Genomic DNA, 17,709 nt, shown 5'->3' with positions numbered 1-17,709 from the left:
TTTGTTTGTTTGCAAGCAAGGTCATTATCTCCAATTCCCTTGGGCAGATTTCCCAAACGGGCTCATCAGCGGGCGTCCCGGGAGCCCGCCTGGGAGGGGCTCGTTGGGCATGGTGTCCTGTTTGTGTCTTAGGGCACGTTGTCCTGTTAGGGTCTGAGGGCACGGTGTCCTGTTACGGTCTGAGGGCACGGTGTCCTGTTACGGTCTGAGGGCACGGTGTCCTGTTAGGGTCTGAGGGCACGGTGTGCTGTTAGGGTCTGAGGGCACGGTGTCCTGCTAGGGTCTGAGGGCACGGTGTCCTGTTCGTGTCTTAGGGCACGGTGTCCTGTTAGGGTCTGAGGGCACGGTGTCCTGTTAGGGTCTGAGGGCACGGTGTCCTGTTACGGTCTGAGGGCACGGTGTCCTGTCAGGGTCTGAGGGCACGGTGTCCTGTTAGGGTCTGAGGGCACGGTGTCCTGTTTGGGTCTGAGGGCACGGTGTCCTGTTTGTGTCTTAGGGCACGGTGTCCTGTTAGGGTCTGAGGGCACGGTGTCCTGTTAGGGTCTGAGGGCACGGTGTCCTGTTAGGGTCTGAGGGCACGGTGTCCTGTTACGGTCTGAGGGCACGGTGTCCTGTTAGGGTCTGAGGGGCACGTGTCCTGTTAGGGTCTGAGGGCACGGTGTCCTGTTAGGGTCTGAGGGCACGGTGTCCTGTTACGGTCTGAGGGCACGGTGTCCTGTTAGGGTCTGAGGGCACGGTGTCCTGTTAGGGTCTGAGGGCACGGTGTCCTGTTAGGGTCTGAGGGCACGGTGTCCTGTTGCGGTCTGAGGGCATGGTGTCCTGTTAGGGTCTGAGGGCACGGTGTCCTGTTTGTGTCTGAGGGCACGGTGTCCTGTTAGGGTCTGAGGGCACGGTGTCCTGTTAGGGTCTGAGGGCACGGTGTCCTGTTAGGGTCTGAGGGCACGATGTCCTGTTACGGTCTGAGGGCACAGTGTCATATTACGGTCTGAGGGCACGGTGTCCTGTTAGGGTCTGAGGGCACAGTGTCCTGTTAGGGTCTGAGGGCACGGTGTCCTGTTTGTGTCTTAGGGCACGGTGTCCTGTTACGGTCTGAGGGCACGGTGTCCTGTTACGGTCTGAGGGCACGGTGTCCTGTTAGGGTCTGAGGGCACGGTGTCCTGTTTGTGTCTTAGGGCACAGTGTCCTGTTAGGGTCTGAGGGCACGGTGTCCTGTTAGGGTCTGAGGGCACGGTGTCCTGTTAGGGTCTGAGGGCATGGTGTCCTGTTTGTGTCTTAGGGCACGGTGTCCTGTTAGGGTCTGAGGGCAAAAAAATGACAAAAGATTCAAGAGCTGTAAGTTGAGTGTTATTGTTATGAATGACACAGCCGTCAGTTAGTGAGTAAATATTACCTGATTTTGACAGCTCATAGCTCATATCTGACCAATCAGGATTCAGGAATCAATCCTGTCAATAACATAATGATAAAATATATGAATACATATATGAATACAAATATTATATAGATGTATTATTATATACACATGTATAGTTCCTCTACATATGTGCATGAATCTGGGCTTTGCATTTCTCAAATCCTATCTAGTTTAAGTGAGTCATCCCCTCTGGACAATTAATGCTGTTTTTCCCTTGTGTTGTATACTCTGTTTTACTTTATAATTCAACATACAATTAAGGTTTGGCTGACGCTTTTTTTCTTTTTTTTATTAAAATTGGCTAAATTGCCTTCATAGCTGACTTTGTTGTTCATCAGCAAAGCCATACATCTTTGTTTAATGGCTCTTGTTTCCAATAGTTATTGAAGGAATATCATTAAGCAGCATAAAGCTCTGATACATTCTACCCATCAATACCAGGGGTGAAGAATTATGCTTATGTGTAAAAACAAAAAAACAACAAAACAATCTTCATAACTGTAGGATAGGAAATAGGGTTAGTGTTAGTGTTGAAGCATGCAAGCTGAATGTCACTTTTAATACCCCCTGTGGGACAGAGGATGGACGTGGTGTCCCCAGATAACAAGCATCTCTTCCCGGCTAATCTCCCCGCCTGGGAACCCCTCTAATGAGGCCATTTTTGTGAAGTTATCACAAGGGAACGCTGAGCTAATGACCTTTCTAGTAAACAAGCAAACCTATTCACGTTCCCCCCTAACCCTAATTGATCTCAAATGTCTCTGTTGAAACCCCCTTGGTTCCCAGCTACTTACCACTGTAGCTATCTACCACTGTAGCTATCTACCACTGTAGCTACCTACCACTGTAGCCATCTGCCGCTGTAGCTATCTACCGCTGTAGCTACCTACCACTGTAGCTATCTACCACTGTAGCTACCTACCACTGTAGCTATCTGCCACTGTAGCTATCTACCACTGTAGCTATCTACCACTCTAGCTACCTGCCACTGTAGCTATCTGCCACTGTAGCTATCTACCGCTGTAGCTACCTACCACTGTGGCTATCTACCGCTGTGGCTATCTAGAGGTTGTCTCTGTTGACACAGGGTGTGTTGGGATGATAGGTGAATTCAAGTGTAAATATATACGTTGCTTTCCTTCCACACAAGCCTACATCAACCCAACGACAAACTAATGACATCTCTGAAGGAAATAGTTGTTTCTCCTGCCACTAACCCTAACACTAACAGTAAGAGTTCTCGGCAGGTTAATTGGTACCACTTGGGATCAGTGTTGCGACAGTTGCCTTGAAAAAGTAATCAGATTACTGATAACTTGTTAATCCTTAAAATAGTAACTTTGTTACTTTACTGATTACTTCATTTTAAAAGTAACTAAGTTAGATTACAAGTTACTTAATTAGTTACATTTAGCTGCGACAACACCCCCTGCCACCTCAAAATAAAAAATTACAACCGGTTTTGCCAATACTAACTTTTTGCCACCCCTGTCAACAATTATTCTTCCACCACCCCCCCCCCTCGGCAACAATCGTTCTTCAACCCCCCCCCAATTCTGCGCAGGGGGGTGGTAGGGGACTTCGGGGGGGGGCCCATCAGTACCTCTTGTATACAGGGCCAAGAATTTGGTGCTACGGCCCTGGGTGTACACGCTGACACTCGGCTTTCAACCACTTCCGCGTAGACAAAATATCACCGCGCGCTTTACGGGGTGATCACCGGACTCATCTCCACGTGCGTGATGTAAACATGGCGTTCTAGCCCTCGAGCTGCTCGGACCTCCCCGGTTAAGTTCTCTGGCGATAACGTAGAGGCTCCCATGCGCTCTCTCTGCTGCCGTCGCTCCAGCGCAACACACAACACACACACACACACACACACACACACACACACACACACACACACACACACACACACACACACACACACACACACACACACACACACACACACAAACACACAAACACACACACACACACACACACACACACACACACACACACAAACACACACACACACACACACACACACACACACACACACACACACACACACACACAACACACACACATGCAAACACATACACACACACACACACACACACACACACAAACACACGCACACGCACGCAGCACCGCGCGACTAATTCCGCCGCTAATAACAACTGGTGGCGCGGACTCTGGAGAGTCAAGGTCGACACTCGCCTCTGATAGATTGAAGTCTTTGGAGAAACAGGCAGACAGACAGACAGACAGACAGACAGACAGACAGACAGACAGACAGACAGACACACACACACACACACCACTCCATCGCTCTCAATGCCAATCGGTGATCCGGTAAAAAAAATAGTAACGCAGAGTCACTTTGATGAGTAACTTTAAACTGATTACTGGTTTGGAAATAGCAACGCGTTAAATTACTCGTTATTGAAAAAGGTGGTGCGAGGCCAGTAACGTGTTACTAAGTATCTTCTTACTGGCATCACTGCTTGGGATACAGCCGCTGGATATAGAGCCACTGTTTGCATATAATTAGAGTTTGGGTGCACCTCATATGCCTCTGTTTTCTTCCAACATCAACAAACATTTCGGTAATTACTGCGCTGATGGGTTAGGGCTAGGGTTAATTACTGCGCTTATGCTTTGAAGCACCAGAGATGGTTTTGAATGGTTCCGCGTGTCTCATCATTACACTCAGCATCCTGGGAAATCCACTCGGGAAAATACAGAATTACTGTCCTTGTCAACACCAAGTGTGAGAGAGAGAGAGAGAGAGAGAGAGAGAGAGAGAGAGAGAGAGAGAGAGAGAGAGAGAGAGAGAGAGAGAGAGAGAGAGAGAGAGAGAGAGAGAGAGAGAGAGAGAGAGAGAGGGGGAGGGGGAGGGGGAGGGGGAGAGAGAGAGAGAGAGAGAGAGAGAGAGAGAGAGAGAGAGAGAGAGAGAGAGAGAGAGAGAGAGAGAGAGAGAGAGAGAGAGAGGGAGGGGGAGGGGGAGAGAGGGAGAGAGATAGAGAGAGGGAGAGGGGGAGGGGGAGAGAGGGAGAGAGAGAGAGAGAGAGAGAGAGAGAGAGAGAGAGAGAGAGAGAGAGAGAGAGAGAGACCCTACACGGCTACATTGGCCAGACTGGGGTCGGAGTCCTGCTCGTAGCGGTAGTGGTAAACATCCATCTGGTCGCGGCCCGCCTCTCTGATGTTGTTCAGCCAGCGTTTGATGCCCCCTCGGTTGAGGTACAGCACCATCAGGAACACCACCCCGGTCAGGGGACGAGAGAGACTTTCATCCCCAAGAAACACTGTTGTCACTGAAGCAAATCAACTATGTAGAGAAGAAACCTTATTAATCAAAAACAGATATTCACACACAAACAAACACACACATGCGCACACACACACACACACACACACACACACACACACACACACACACACGCACACGCACACGCACACGCACACACACACTCACACCTTTGAGGAATGATCTCCTCTGTTCGTTCCCGAGGCTTGTTAAACATTCTCTCCACACAGGTAAGCTAGCAGTGGACATTGCTTTGACAAAGCTTGTATTTAATATATTTAGTTTGATGTGGTTGGAAAAGAGATGCATGCATTAAGGATTGTTCAATGTTTCTACATAGATTGATGCACAAGATTGTGGCAAAAACGTGATCTGTCAAAATGAATGAACCACACACATTGCGTTGCGAGCTTCTGTCTTAGCGATGACGCCCCTCACACAGTTTGCTTACACAACATGACAGTGTCAAGCCTGCTATACAAAGTGACAGCGTGACACTTTGTCCAAGCCAAAGTCATGCATCATGCTGCTAGCTGTGGACTCTTCCTGCTGGAACCATGGAGCAGATCATTTGTGATATCACAAATACGTCCACATGATCAGAGAGATACTATTTGATGAGGTTTGATGTGTGAAGACCTGGACGGGTTTTAGGATTTAAGTAACATTCATACAGTACACTTATCCCAAGGATACATCATTAATGTATCTGCCATACTGGAAGACATGTGAAGAGATAGGTTGATCTTTTTCATTGAAGGCTTTAGGTACACAGGAGACCTTGTTCGCCACAGGGGATGTCTCTTCCGGCTCATGGTTTGACGATCCAGTGGGGAAGTTCAAGTACCATCCACTTATGATTCTATAAGTTTAGTTGTATTGCATGAATTTTTCCTGAATGTCTCAGATGTCTTCTTTCTGCTATTGAATCCCCTGATACAGCATGACACAAATAGCTCAGCTAAGTCCCCAAGGACAGGAAAAAAGGATATAGAACAAATGTGTCTAATAAGAGGATATAGAACAGATATGTGTCTTAAAAAGAGGACATAGAACAGATATGTGTCTAATAAAGAGGATATTGAACAGATGTATGCCTCATTAAGGGAATATATAGAACAGAGAAGGGTCTAATAAAGAGGATATAGAACAGATATGTGTCTAATAAAGAGGATATAGAACAGATGTGTGCTTCATTAAGGGAATATATAGAACAGAGAAGGGTATAATAAAGAGGATATAGAACAGATATGTGTCTAATAAAGAGGATATAGAACAGAGAAGTGTCTAATAAAGAGGATGTATAACAGATATGTGTCTCATTAAGGGGATATAGAACTGAGATATGTCTAATAAAGAGGATACAGAACAGAGATGTGTCTAATAAAAAGGATATAGAATAGATATGTGTCTGATAAAGAGGAAATAGAACAGAGATATGTCTCATCCAGAGGTTGTTTGCTACGGGCCATGCAATCAGTCAACAAGCGTAGCAGTGGTTTAATTTCAGTCCATCAACCAGCATTCACCCTGTATTATTAGTCACAGCTCTGATGGGATTAGTGATGCCGTGGCGCTAAAATCCCCCCTCCCCCCTCCCTTACCCCTGGGGTCCAGAGCTAACAGGGAAGAATGAGAAGATGGAGGACTTCTAAGATTAGTAGTAAAAGATCCGGGGTCACATACTTGATGGAGTTCGTCAAGGTGTTCTGAAAAACAGACCTAAACCACATAAAATTTACATTTATATTTAGAGGATTTTGCTGATGCTTTTATCCAAACGACTAAAAACCAAACATTCACCCACCAATGGCGAAAGCGTCTTGGCTGTGGCGTAACATCATGGTCATATGCCCCTGTGCAAATATTTTTTTTGTGGACTTCCGAGCAGGGGGGGGGTGGGGGGTGGCTTGTCACGTTGTCCTGCTTACTACAGTGAGGGTTTCAGTGCGCCCTAACAATGAATCCCCCAACCCCTCCCCTGTCCGTTCAATTTGAGAACATGTGTGGTTTCATTTTGCTTGTTGCGTATAATTTAATTAATTAATTAATTAAGGGTGCCACTAGAGGGCGCCCCCGACACATTTGCCGCACTAGGCGATCGCCTAGGTCCCTGACGGCGTCTGGGCCCCGGTGCAGTGATCCGGTTGCACCATCGATATTCACGCCACTGCGTCTAGGTCAGGGACACCTCAAAACTCAGCTAGGAGGAGCCGGGGATCGAACTAGCAACCTTCCGGTTACTAGACAACCCGCTCTACCTCCTTAGCTAACGCATAACGTAACATATCACACATTACACATAACATAACACATAACCCATAACCTAACATAACACAGATAGCGCATAACGTAAAATATCACACATAATACATAGCGTAACATATCACAAATTACACTAACCCAACATATCACACATAACGTTACGTATCACACATAACACACCGTTACATATCACACATTACTTTGATTGTGTATCTGTTGAGTGTATTGAACATTTGCTTGACTTTGTGGAAAGGGAAAATACGTAAGAGGAAAAAACACTCATTCTTTCAGTTGCACCTTTTTTATTATAATTGTAGTAGGCCTATTCATATTTTTCCAGCCTCTAGAACATTCACATGCATGTCTAAATTAGGACTATTTCTCTTGAATTCCCTGTTGGTTGAATCCAAATTTGACTTCAAATAGTAAAATAGTGACAACACAGTGAGCGAGCGTGAGATGAAAACATGTGGTCGGTTGGGTTTTATGCGTCTCACTATGCTAATGAGTTCGGGAGGGGGGGCGACTCGTATGACATATGTCCACAAGTCGATGTTAAAACACACAACCTGTGTTATAAGTTATGACATTGTTTATAGTAGTATTATGTTCAAAATATACACGTTGCATTGTTGAATGATAGAGAAAGAGCGAGAGAGAGAGCGAGAGAGAGAGTCCCTACACGGCTACATTGGCCAGCCTGGGGTCGGAGTCCTGCTCGTAGCGGTAGTGGTAAACCTCCATCTGGTCGCGGCACGCCTCTCTGATGTTGTTCAGCCAGCGTTTGATGCCCTCTCGGTTGAGGTAGAGCACCATCAGAAACACCACCCCGATCAAGGCCAACACCAGACCGAGGAACACATACGAGACCGCCTCCAGGTCCTGGTCCGCACATCCCAGCTCCTCCTCCTGGAGGTGCTCCAGCCGGACCCCCTGCCGGGCCCCAGGCCCGCTGCAGACCAGGGCCCCCACGTCGGGGACCTGGGAGGAGTTCCTCAGCCAGGAGTAGAACGCCTCAAGCTCGCAGCCGCACCAGAAAGGGTTCAGGGACAGGTAGATGCGCATGCGTGGTCGCTGGTAGAGCGTAGCCACGTGGTCCCGGCCGACGGTCTGGATCGAGTTGTTCGTCAGCACTAACGTGTGCAGGTTGGACATGTGGATTCCCAGCGGGACGGACGTCAGGTGGTTTCCCGCCAGGTCCAGTCTGTGGAGGCTGCGCAGATGTTCTCCGAGACTGAGGGCGTTCACGAGCTGCACGGCGGCGAGCGGCGCGAGGGACTGGTTGAAGTTCAGCGAGCGGAGTTCAAGTAAACCTGAGAACACTCCCGGTGAGATGGATACCAGCCGGTTGTGACTCAAATCCAACACAAGCAGAGAAGTGAGTCCCTGAAAGGCGTGCGGCTCGATCACGCGGATCCCGTTGTGCGACAGCGACAGCGTCACGAGCGGCCGCCGCGCGCCGCTGGGGCAGAACGCCCAACGCGGTAAAGTTGTCAAGTTGTTCCCCCGGAGGATTAAAGTGGAAGCCCAATCCGGGATGGCCCCCGGCACCCCGGGGTGCTCTCCCCCGCGACAGGTGACGGTCCCCGAATCTCTGGCGCAGAGGCAGGACGGGGGGCAGTAGTCCCCTCCGACGGGAATAAAGAACAGGAGCACCGCGAAACAGACGAGCCGCTGGTCCAGAAACACGGAGTACAGCATCCACGCCCCCCCATGCATCCTCCCAACACCTCACAGCACGCTGCTATGACCCACCGTCCCGTCCTGACCATCCCATCAGCTGGAGACCCGTCAGTCCCCTCCCCTTACGAGCTGAACTCCGCGCCGCACGGGGGACGTCAGCGCAGACCGGAGGCTGCGATTGGGCCGAGAGGATCATCTATGTTTCGCGGACCCCCGCTGCTGTATATGTTTTATCCGTTGACAGACAGACAGACAGACAGACAGACAGACAGACAGACAGACAGACAGACAGACAGACAGACAGACAGACAGACAGACAGACAGACAGACAGATTGCCAGACGGACGGACCGACAGACAGATAGAGTCAGCAGGATCCCTCATCATGAGGCATGGAGGAGAGAGAGAGAGAGAGAGAGAGAGAGAGAGAGAGAGAGAGAGAGAGAGAGAGAGAGAGAGAGAGAGAGAGAGAGAGAGAGAGAGAGATGAAGCAGCTAATCAAATCGTATTTCATAGAGAGCCGACAAAAGCTGTCTGTGTGGACAGTGAATTCGATGATAATATAGTAAAACTACCATAACTTAACTAACTCTATCTTAAGTATCACTACTACTCCAAAATATAACTATACTCTATAGTAGAACCATACTGTTAATATAGCTATACTTTGTAATAGAACTATACTCTATAGTAGAACTATACTACATAAAGTATTGCTCCATAATAAAACTATTATCTATCTATAGTATTACTACTACTCCATAATATTACTACTCTAGTAGAACTATATTCTATAAAGTATAACTATTATTCTATAATTTAAATATATTCTATAATATACTCTATAGTAAAACTATACTTATAGTTTAACTATAGTCTATAAATGTAACTAGCACTCCATAATATAACTCCTACTCTATAATATAACTATACTCTATGGTAGATATACTATGGTACAATCTGTAGTTTAACTCTCCTCGTACAGTTGGCTAAGACGATGGCGAGGAAGTTAGGTACCATTCGTCATTTACAGCTGAATGAAATAAATAATGATGGCGGTCTTACTGTGCGCAAAATAATTCACTGTTGTGTGAAATGTAATTAGTTGAAGCAGAGCCCTGTCTCTGTGAGCAATGCAGGGTTTAACGCTACTGACTCCAATCCATCAGGAAGAGCCAGAAGTCGTTTGTATCGAAGTCATGCTTCGGTTATTGTGCGTTTCTACTGTTGTTTGTTGCAAATCAAGGGTCTTATAATGGCGCTGTCCAGGTCTGTCTCACGGCGCTGAGGCAACGATGTCCTCTCTGTGGACGTCTGGGGCCGTATTCACAAAGCATTTTATCTTACCGGTAGGAGTGCTCCTAACTCGCGCTAAAACATTTTACGTAGGAGTTTTTTCTTAAAAGTTATTCACAAAGCCGCTGAGACCTACTCTTACTAAGGATAAATCACAAAGAGTGAACTAAGAGTGACGCGCCGTTGCTATGGATTACGTCAATTCTCGTGCACGAGTTTAGAAGCAGTCAGTTCGGTGATTGCTTGTTCAGGCGAGCCCACTGAATCACCGAAAAACAAGGAAATAGCCTAGGCTAGAAATGAATTCCTATTAAGTAGTTATAGTGCAGTTAGCAGAATACACGCATGATGACAATTTTGTGCAGACCACGATAATGACGTTGTAGCCTGCACGTTCAAGAGAGAGAGAAAGCAAACAATAAAAATACGTAAAATTTAAAAGAAAATAAATGTTATGAACTACACAAGTGTTGACTGATTTTTGCCAAGGTGTTTACCTAAAATGTGTTTTTAAAGTGATCCCTAAATGCCAGTCCACTCGGTTCCACACGGCCAAATGCATTGTCCTGTTGATCGCCATCATCATCATCATCATCGTCTGGCTGTGGAATATTCCTCCGCTTGCAGAGCGTGTGTAGAATGGCACATACAGTAATGACTGTGCTTGCCCTCTCTGGGGTGAGGCGTATTTCGCCGTGGAGGACATGAACCGACGTTTCATCTGCCCAATTCCTCTCTCCACAACATTTTGTGTATGTTTGTGTGCTCTAGCATATATGGAAGAAATCAGTAAACAATAATAAATATGGATTCAACAAATAAAAGGCGTCAAACAGCCAATACGATGTGTTTTACACGTAGGATAAGCGTAATATGCGTAATCACTTACATGTTATACATTAACTGTGCTCCCGGTTGTGGATTGAGGTAGGGTGACTAGAGCCACGTCTTGCATGGATAGTCACTGTCTCCCAGCAAGTGACACCCAACTGGTAGATCTCAAAAAGCTGCCTCAGACCGCTCTCCATTAAAATGCGCGAATCATGGGTAGCTGAAGATCCAGGCCACTTTGCAACAACATCCAGTATGCTATGTTAAAATTTGCATCAAAAACAACCTGCGTGTTGATGGAATGCACTTTCTTCCTATTGACGAACACGTCCTCGTCTTTTGATGGCGCAATTATTTTTATGTGCGTCCCGTCAATAGCACCGACCACAGCGGGCATACCTGCAATTGCCATGAAGTTGGCTTTGATCCTGTGTAATTGTTGAATGTCCAAAGGAAAGTTTATGGCACGGCTGACTGATGGATGAGATATTTTTAAATCGTTGGCATTGCAAAGTAGCATTTCCCGTGTTGCTAAATAACGTAGTGTGGCCAAACATTTTATTTCGGGACTAATCGGATTATTCCTGTTAGTCGGGGATGTTATTGCATTGCGATTAACTCCACAACAAGTTTAATACCCTAACATTTCGTCTCGCAGGCATTTACGATTCTTTGTGAATAGGTCTTACTGAGTTAGGAGTCCTCTTGAGGACTTTTAAGCTCTCCTAGACTTAGGTGCTACTTTTAGGCCTAAAATACTATGTGAATTGCTCTTAGTGAAAAAAGTTAGGAGTCCTAAATTTAAGAGTGACACGGCCATTATTTTTAGGAGTTACTCCTAAATTCGCCATTTAGGACCTACTTTTAGCCCTAAAATCCTTTGTGAATACGGCCCCTGATCTCCACGTTCCCCGAGCCGATCAACACATCAATGAGCCGTTCAACGCACAATGTGGCCGCTGACAAATTAATTCATTTCAAACGGAGCCCATTGCCCTGGCAATAAAGAGATTCGATTTCAAACTGGTGAATGATGTCAGAAAGGACAAGTTTCCTTCAGTCCACTGGTTCCAGTTCAGAGGATTCAGCACCTCGGACAGCGCCAGCCGAGCGTCTGAACGGAGGAGGATCAGACGCTCCCGACGCTCCCCCTGTAACGTTACCCTCGCCCGGCGCTATGTGATCCGTCTGGCGGAGCGTTTGCCCTCACGCCCACGAGAGCAAAAAAGCTTATTCCACTCAGATACTGTTACATGCTTCCTGCTTTCCATGCCGATAGGTCTAGTTGCATGTATGTGTGTCTATGGGCCGATGTATGCGTGTATGTGTGTGTGCGTGGGTGGCTGTATGTATGTGTGTGTGTGTGTGTGTGTGTGTGTGTGTGTGTGTGTGTGTGTGTGTGTGTGTGTGTGAGTGCATATCTGCAAACTGCAAGTATCTACAGAAAATTGCAATTATAATGTATATATGCAATTGCAAATATCTATAGTCTTATATGTAAATCAGTTTGTTGTACAACATAGTCTATATCCTTTGTGCATGGGAAATGTGCAAGTGTATTTACATATGCTAATGAGTGTCTATGAATGCATTGTTGAACAGGAACTATCGAGAGAGAGAGAGAGAGAGAGAGAGAGAGAGAGAGAGAGAGAGAGAGAGAGAGAGAGAGAGACTTCCTTCCATTCTTGTCTTAATGTCTCTCTATTTGTAGTTCTCTATAAACAGTGTTTTTTGGCAGCTATTGTTGCTGCTGTCACTATTACAATACATAAATATAGATATTTTTTCTATTGACACTTGTTTTGAGCTTCTGGTACCCCCAGGTGTGTGAGCATGGCCCTACTACTGTAAGTACAGCTACAGTCGGAAATCTTTAGAAAGTTCGCAGAAAATAAATTCAAATTAGGTGCGTTTCCATCAAGTGTTTGGAGTGAAAAACTACACACATTCCAGGGCTTGTATCCTTTTGATAGCATCCTCTCTTAGGTCCTGGTATACAGTATAGTGGAATTGCGTTGTTTTCCATCTAAAATAGCTGTAATGTTTTTTTCTTCGATGAGAGCAAGGAAAAGTTTTACCTCTTCAGCGGTCCACACGTATCTATTACTCACATTGGCCATCTGTTCCATTGAAGTATTTAAAGGATACATTGTACATATTTATAATTCGAAATTCGTCACAGGATTTATACCACAGATACTCCAGGGTCCAAGCATATAACCGAGTTTTCTGATTACAGTTTAATACATTTTCCACAATATACCAAATCTCGTTTTTAAGGCTGAACAGACAATTTGACTAGAATTACTTAGTAGGTGTCCATATATCAGGGATTAATGGACAGGGTATAATTAAAGTATATTCAAACATAGACATCCTATATCATATATATATATATTGTGGCGATCCGGCTCCAGGGATGTCTCTCACGCCAGAAATACCACACTCTACGATGCATTCAAAGCCCGTTGGGGCGTTTATTCATTAATAAGAAAAGTAAACTGCGGGGTCGGTACCCAACGCAGAAAAACAGAAATCATACAAGTGGCTCCGTGAGCCACGCTGGCGTCCAGGGAATTGACTGGGGCGTGCCTTGTCTGCGCACGTCGTCCTGGTGGGCGCCGCCGGGGAAATCCTTTAGATCCAGCAGTCTGCTTGGCCGTATCGGGTCCTGGGGATACTCTCGTCCGCTCTGTCTCCCGGTTCACCTCTCTGGGAAAACAAACGGCTTTTTAAAGGGTGCCTCACCCTCCGTCGCAGGTGTTCTCCATTCTGCTGATTGGCGTTACGCAATGGATGCTCTTTGGCTCCGGCTGGTGGATATTGGCGGTATACGCCCTCCACCACCTCTCCCTTGGGCCGCCTGGCCTGAGGGTTTGGGGCCGGGTTGCCACACTCCTCCACCGCTGGTTGAAGCCTCGGGTCGTCTCTGAGTGCCCAGAGACAGGCATCTCGGCGGGATAGAGCATCAGCGTTGGCGTGTTCTCTGCCCGGTCTGTGGTCCACCTGGAATCTGAAGTCCTGGAGGGCCAGGAACCACCTTGTTACCCGGGCGTTGGAGTCCTTAGCGGTGGCCATCCATTTGAGTGGCGCATGGTCGGTGACGAGCGTGAACTCCCGGCCCAGGAGATAGTACCTCAGCTTGTCCAGCGCCCACTTGATGGCCAGGGCCTCTTTCTCCACAGTTGAGTAGTTCTTCTCGTTGGGGAGGAACTTTCTGCTGACGTACATCACTGGGTGTTCCTCTCCCCCCTGGACCTGGGAAAGTACCGCTCCCAATCCCACTTCCGATGCGTCGGTGTGGACTAACAGGGGCAGAGAGAAGTTAGGGGTTAGTAGGACTGGCTCCGAGCAGAGGGCTCGTCTGAGATCTCCGAAGGCTCTCTCGGCCGCATCTGACCACGTTACCCGGTCTGGTAGGGCCTTCCGGGTCAGATCATTCAGGGGGCTGGCGAGGGTCGCAAAGCCGGGGATAAACCTCTGATATTTCCCTACCAGACCAAGAAACGACTTCACCTGTTTTTTCGAGGTGGGGCGGGGCCAGTCCCTGATGGCGGCGACCTTGCTCTCTTGGGGTCGGACGTTCCCCCGTCCGACTCGGTACCCCAGGTAGGATGTCTCCTCCAGCCCCAGGCGGCACTTTGCGGGGTTGGCGGTGAGTCCGGCCCTCCTCAGCTCTCCAAGGACCGCCCGCAACTGTCGGAGATGGACATCCCAGCTGGCGCTGTGGATGATGATATCATCGATGTACGCTGCTGCATACGCCTGGTGCGGCCGAAGGAGCTGGTCCATCATCCTCTGGAATGTGGCGGGCGCGCCGTGGATGCCGAACGGGAGGACCGTGTACTGGTATAATCCCCCTGGGGTGGCAAACGCCGTTTTCTCCCTGGCGGTTCGGCTGAGCGGCACCTGCCAGTACCCCTTAGTGAGGTCGAGGGTGGTGAGGTAACGGGCGGGTCCGAGTCGCTCTATCAGTTCATCGACCCTGGGCATGGGATAGGCGTCAAATTCCGAGACTTCATTGAGTCTCCGGAAATCATTACAGAACCTAAAGGTTCCATCTGGTTTGGGGACTAGAACGATGGGGCTGGACCAGGCGCTGCGTGACTCCTCAATGACCCGGAGCTGGAGCATCCTGGCGACTTCCTCACGGATCGCGTTCCTACGGGCCTCCGGTACCCGGTAGGTGGGTACGCGCACCGTGACGCCTGGCGCCGTCTTTATGTCATGCTGGGCCACTGTGGTCCTCCCTGGAATCTCTGAGAAGACGTCCTGGTGTTGCAGGACGACTTACTCGAGGTCTTGCTTCTGGGCGGGGCTGAGGTCCTCTCCCACGGGCACTACCGGGGTGTCGCGTCGGGCGGCCAGGGCCAGGGGTGCCGTCGCCGGTGGATCAGCTCCCGTTCGCCACTGCTTCAGGAGGTTGACGTGGTAGAGCTGGGTGGGTTTACGCCTCCCAGGTTGTCGTACCCTGTAATTCACCTCCCCGACCCGGTCGACCACCTCGTAAGGCCCCTGCCACTTGGCTAAGAACTTGCACTCTGCCGTCGGTATGAGCACAAGAACCAGGTCGCCGGGCTGAAATATGCGCAGCTGGGCTCCCCGGTTGTAGACCCGAGCTTGGGCTAACTGGGCCTGTTTTAGATGGTTCCGGACGATGGGCCAGACCTGCGCCATGCGGTCCCTCACCTGCTCCACGTGGTCCACCAGGGTGCGATGGGGGGATGGCCGACTCTCCCACGCCTCCTTGGCGAGGTTGAGGAGTCCCCTTGGTCTTCTCCCGTACAACAGCTCGAAGGGGGAGAAACCCGTGGAGGCTTGGGGCACTTCACGGACTGCGAACAGGACATGGGGCAGAAGCTGGTCCCAGTTTTTCCCGTCGGTGTCCATGGCCTTCTTAAGCATCTGCTTCAGGGTTTTATTAAAGCGCTCCACGAGTCCGTCGGTCTGGGGGTGGTACACCGATGTCCGGAGCTGTTTGACCTGGAGGAGGCTGAGCAGTTCTTTCATTACCCGTGACATAAAGCAAGTCCCCTGGTCTGTGAGCACCTCCCTGGCTATCCCTACCCGACTGAACAGGAGCATCAGCTCCTTAGCGACCGCCTTGGCAGTGGCGGCGCGGAGTGGTAGGGCCTCCGGATACCGGGTAGCATAGTCCACTAGCACTAGAATGTACCTATGTCCCCGGCTGGTCTTTGGGAGAGGTCCGACAATATCTAGGGCTAACCGGTCGAATGGTACCTCGATTTTAGGCATGGGGATTAACGGATTCCGGACCGAGGGTCTCGGGGCCGTTCGCTGGCAGTCGGGGCAGGCCTGACAGTATTGCACTACGTCTTTTTTCACCCTGGGCCAATAGAACCGGTCTAAAATCCGATCCCTGGTCTTGTCCATGCCTAGGTGGGCTCCTAATAGATGGGTGTGGGCCATAAACAGCACTTTGCTAACATAGGGTCGGGGTACCACCAGTTGTTCAGTCACCACTCCCCCCTGCTCTCCTACCCGATACAGCAGTCCTCCACTTGTGCTGAAGTGAGGGTGTGGCTGGCAACTCACCGACTCCCTCGCTTGGCCGTCGTGGGCGAGGACATGGCTCCAGGCGTGCTTCAAGGCCTCATCCTGCAGCTGGGCACTGGCGAACTGTCCGGGTCGAGTCGTCCCTCCCCCCCCGGTCGGAAGAAAATCAGAGAACTCAGTGAGAGGCGAGCTCTCGGCCTCTCCTGGTGGGCCGGTCTGTTCGGTGGCCGTCAGGGTGTCTTGGGTGTCCGGTGGGGGCTCCGTGGGTCCCACTCGGGGGGTCCCTCCCGTCGAGGGGCCTGGGGTACCCGGAGGGGTGGGGCCATCCTCCTCGGGGCCGTCTTCCTCTGTAGACGTTTCTGCCGGGGCTGAATGGGCCACCCTAGCCCCGCAGGCGGGTCTGCCGGTACGGCCGTGTCGTCGTGGCGGGCCCCGCAGGGGTCGGTAACACAGTTCGGGGTACCAAAGTCTGGAGAATATGGGGCAGTCTCTCCCAATTAATAGGGGCACGGGGAGATGTGGTACGATCCCGGCCCGTGCCGTGTACATTCCCCGGGGGGTCCGTACTACCGCGTTGCAGGTTTCATACGTGCGCGTGTCCCCGTGCACACAGGCAACCTTTATGGGTTCTCCACGCCGTCCCCAAGCTAGGTCCGGGCGTAGGAGGGTCACGACACTGCCGGTGTCCAGGAGGGCCTGTGTGTCCTGATTCCCCACCCGCACTGGGAGGGTTGGGACCCCGGGCTTCTGGTGCGCCTAACACGTGGTCAGGAGACACGGTTCTGCCCGTCCCTGGTCAGCGTAAGCCGACGGCATGGATACATCCCGGCTCCCGGGACACTGTCTGGCTAGGTGTCCGGTCCGCCCGCAGCTGAAACACCGCCGGTCCTCGCGGGGCTCCTGGGAGATGGTCGGCGGTCCTGGTGGGGGTGTTCGGGGTGCGGGGTTTGGTCCTCGTCGGTCCCGGTGCGTCTCGGTGGTCCGGGGGGGGTTCCTCACGCTAAGACTCAGTTGTTGAGCCACCTGCCAGTTTTCTAGCTGTCGGACCAGCTCATCTACCGTGTCGGGGTGGTTGGTGGCGAGGGTTCTCCGGGCGTCGGCCGGAGAACCGAGTTGACGGATGGTGTTGTCAATCAGGACCCGGTCGAGGAGGCTGGGTCCCTCTCCGTCCGCGAGCCATCTGCAGATCAGCCTCCGGTGTTGGGAAATTTGGGTCCGCACAGCACCTCGGCAATCAAATCGCCATTCATGGAAACGTTGGGCTCTGGCCGCGAGGCTATGCCCATAGTACGCCAATATCGCCTGTTTCAGGGCTGGGTACTGGCTGGCGCGCTCCGGCGGCAGATCTTGACTGGCCTGCTGTGCTGGTCCGGTGAGAAAGGGGGACAGGATGTGGGCCCACTGGTCCT

At 50.0% G+C, this 17,709-nt stretch overlaps 1 protein-coding gene across 1 annotated transcript; it reads right to left on the bottom strand.

Annotated features, from left to right (window-relative positions):
• Nucleotides 1–7,275: 7,275 nt before the first annotated feature.
• Nucleotides 7,276–8,738, bottom strand: tpbgl (trophoblast glycoprotein like). Its single transcript, XM_030361978.1, has one exon. It carries the CDS (start codon nucleotides 8,691–8,693, stop codon nucleotides 7,653–7,655), a length of 1,041 nt encoding a protein of 346 aa, XP_030217838.1. The 5' UTR covers nucleotides 8,694–8,738; the 3' UTR covers nucleotides 7,276–7,652.
• Between the last annotated feature and the right edge of the window lie 8,971 nt (nucleotides 8,739–17,709).

The sequence above is a fragment of the Gadus morhua genome, chromosome 7, assembly GCF_902167405.1.
Source record: "Gadus morhua chromosome 7, gadMor3.0, whole genome shotgun sequence".
Taxonomy (NCBI): domain Eukaryota; kingdom Metazoa; phylum Chordata; class Actinopteri; order Gadiformes; family Gadidae; genus Gadus; species Gadus morhua.
The sequence above is the reverse complement of the archived record's forward strand: the minus strand, read 5'-3'. Positions and strand labels throughout refer to the sequence as shown.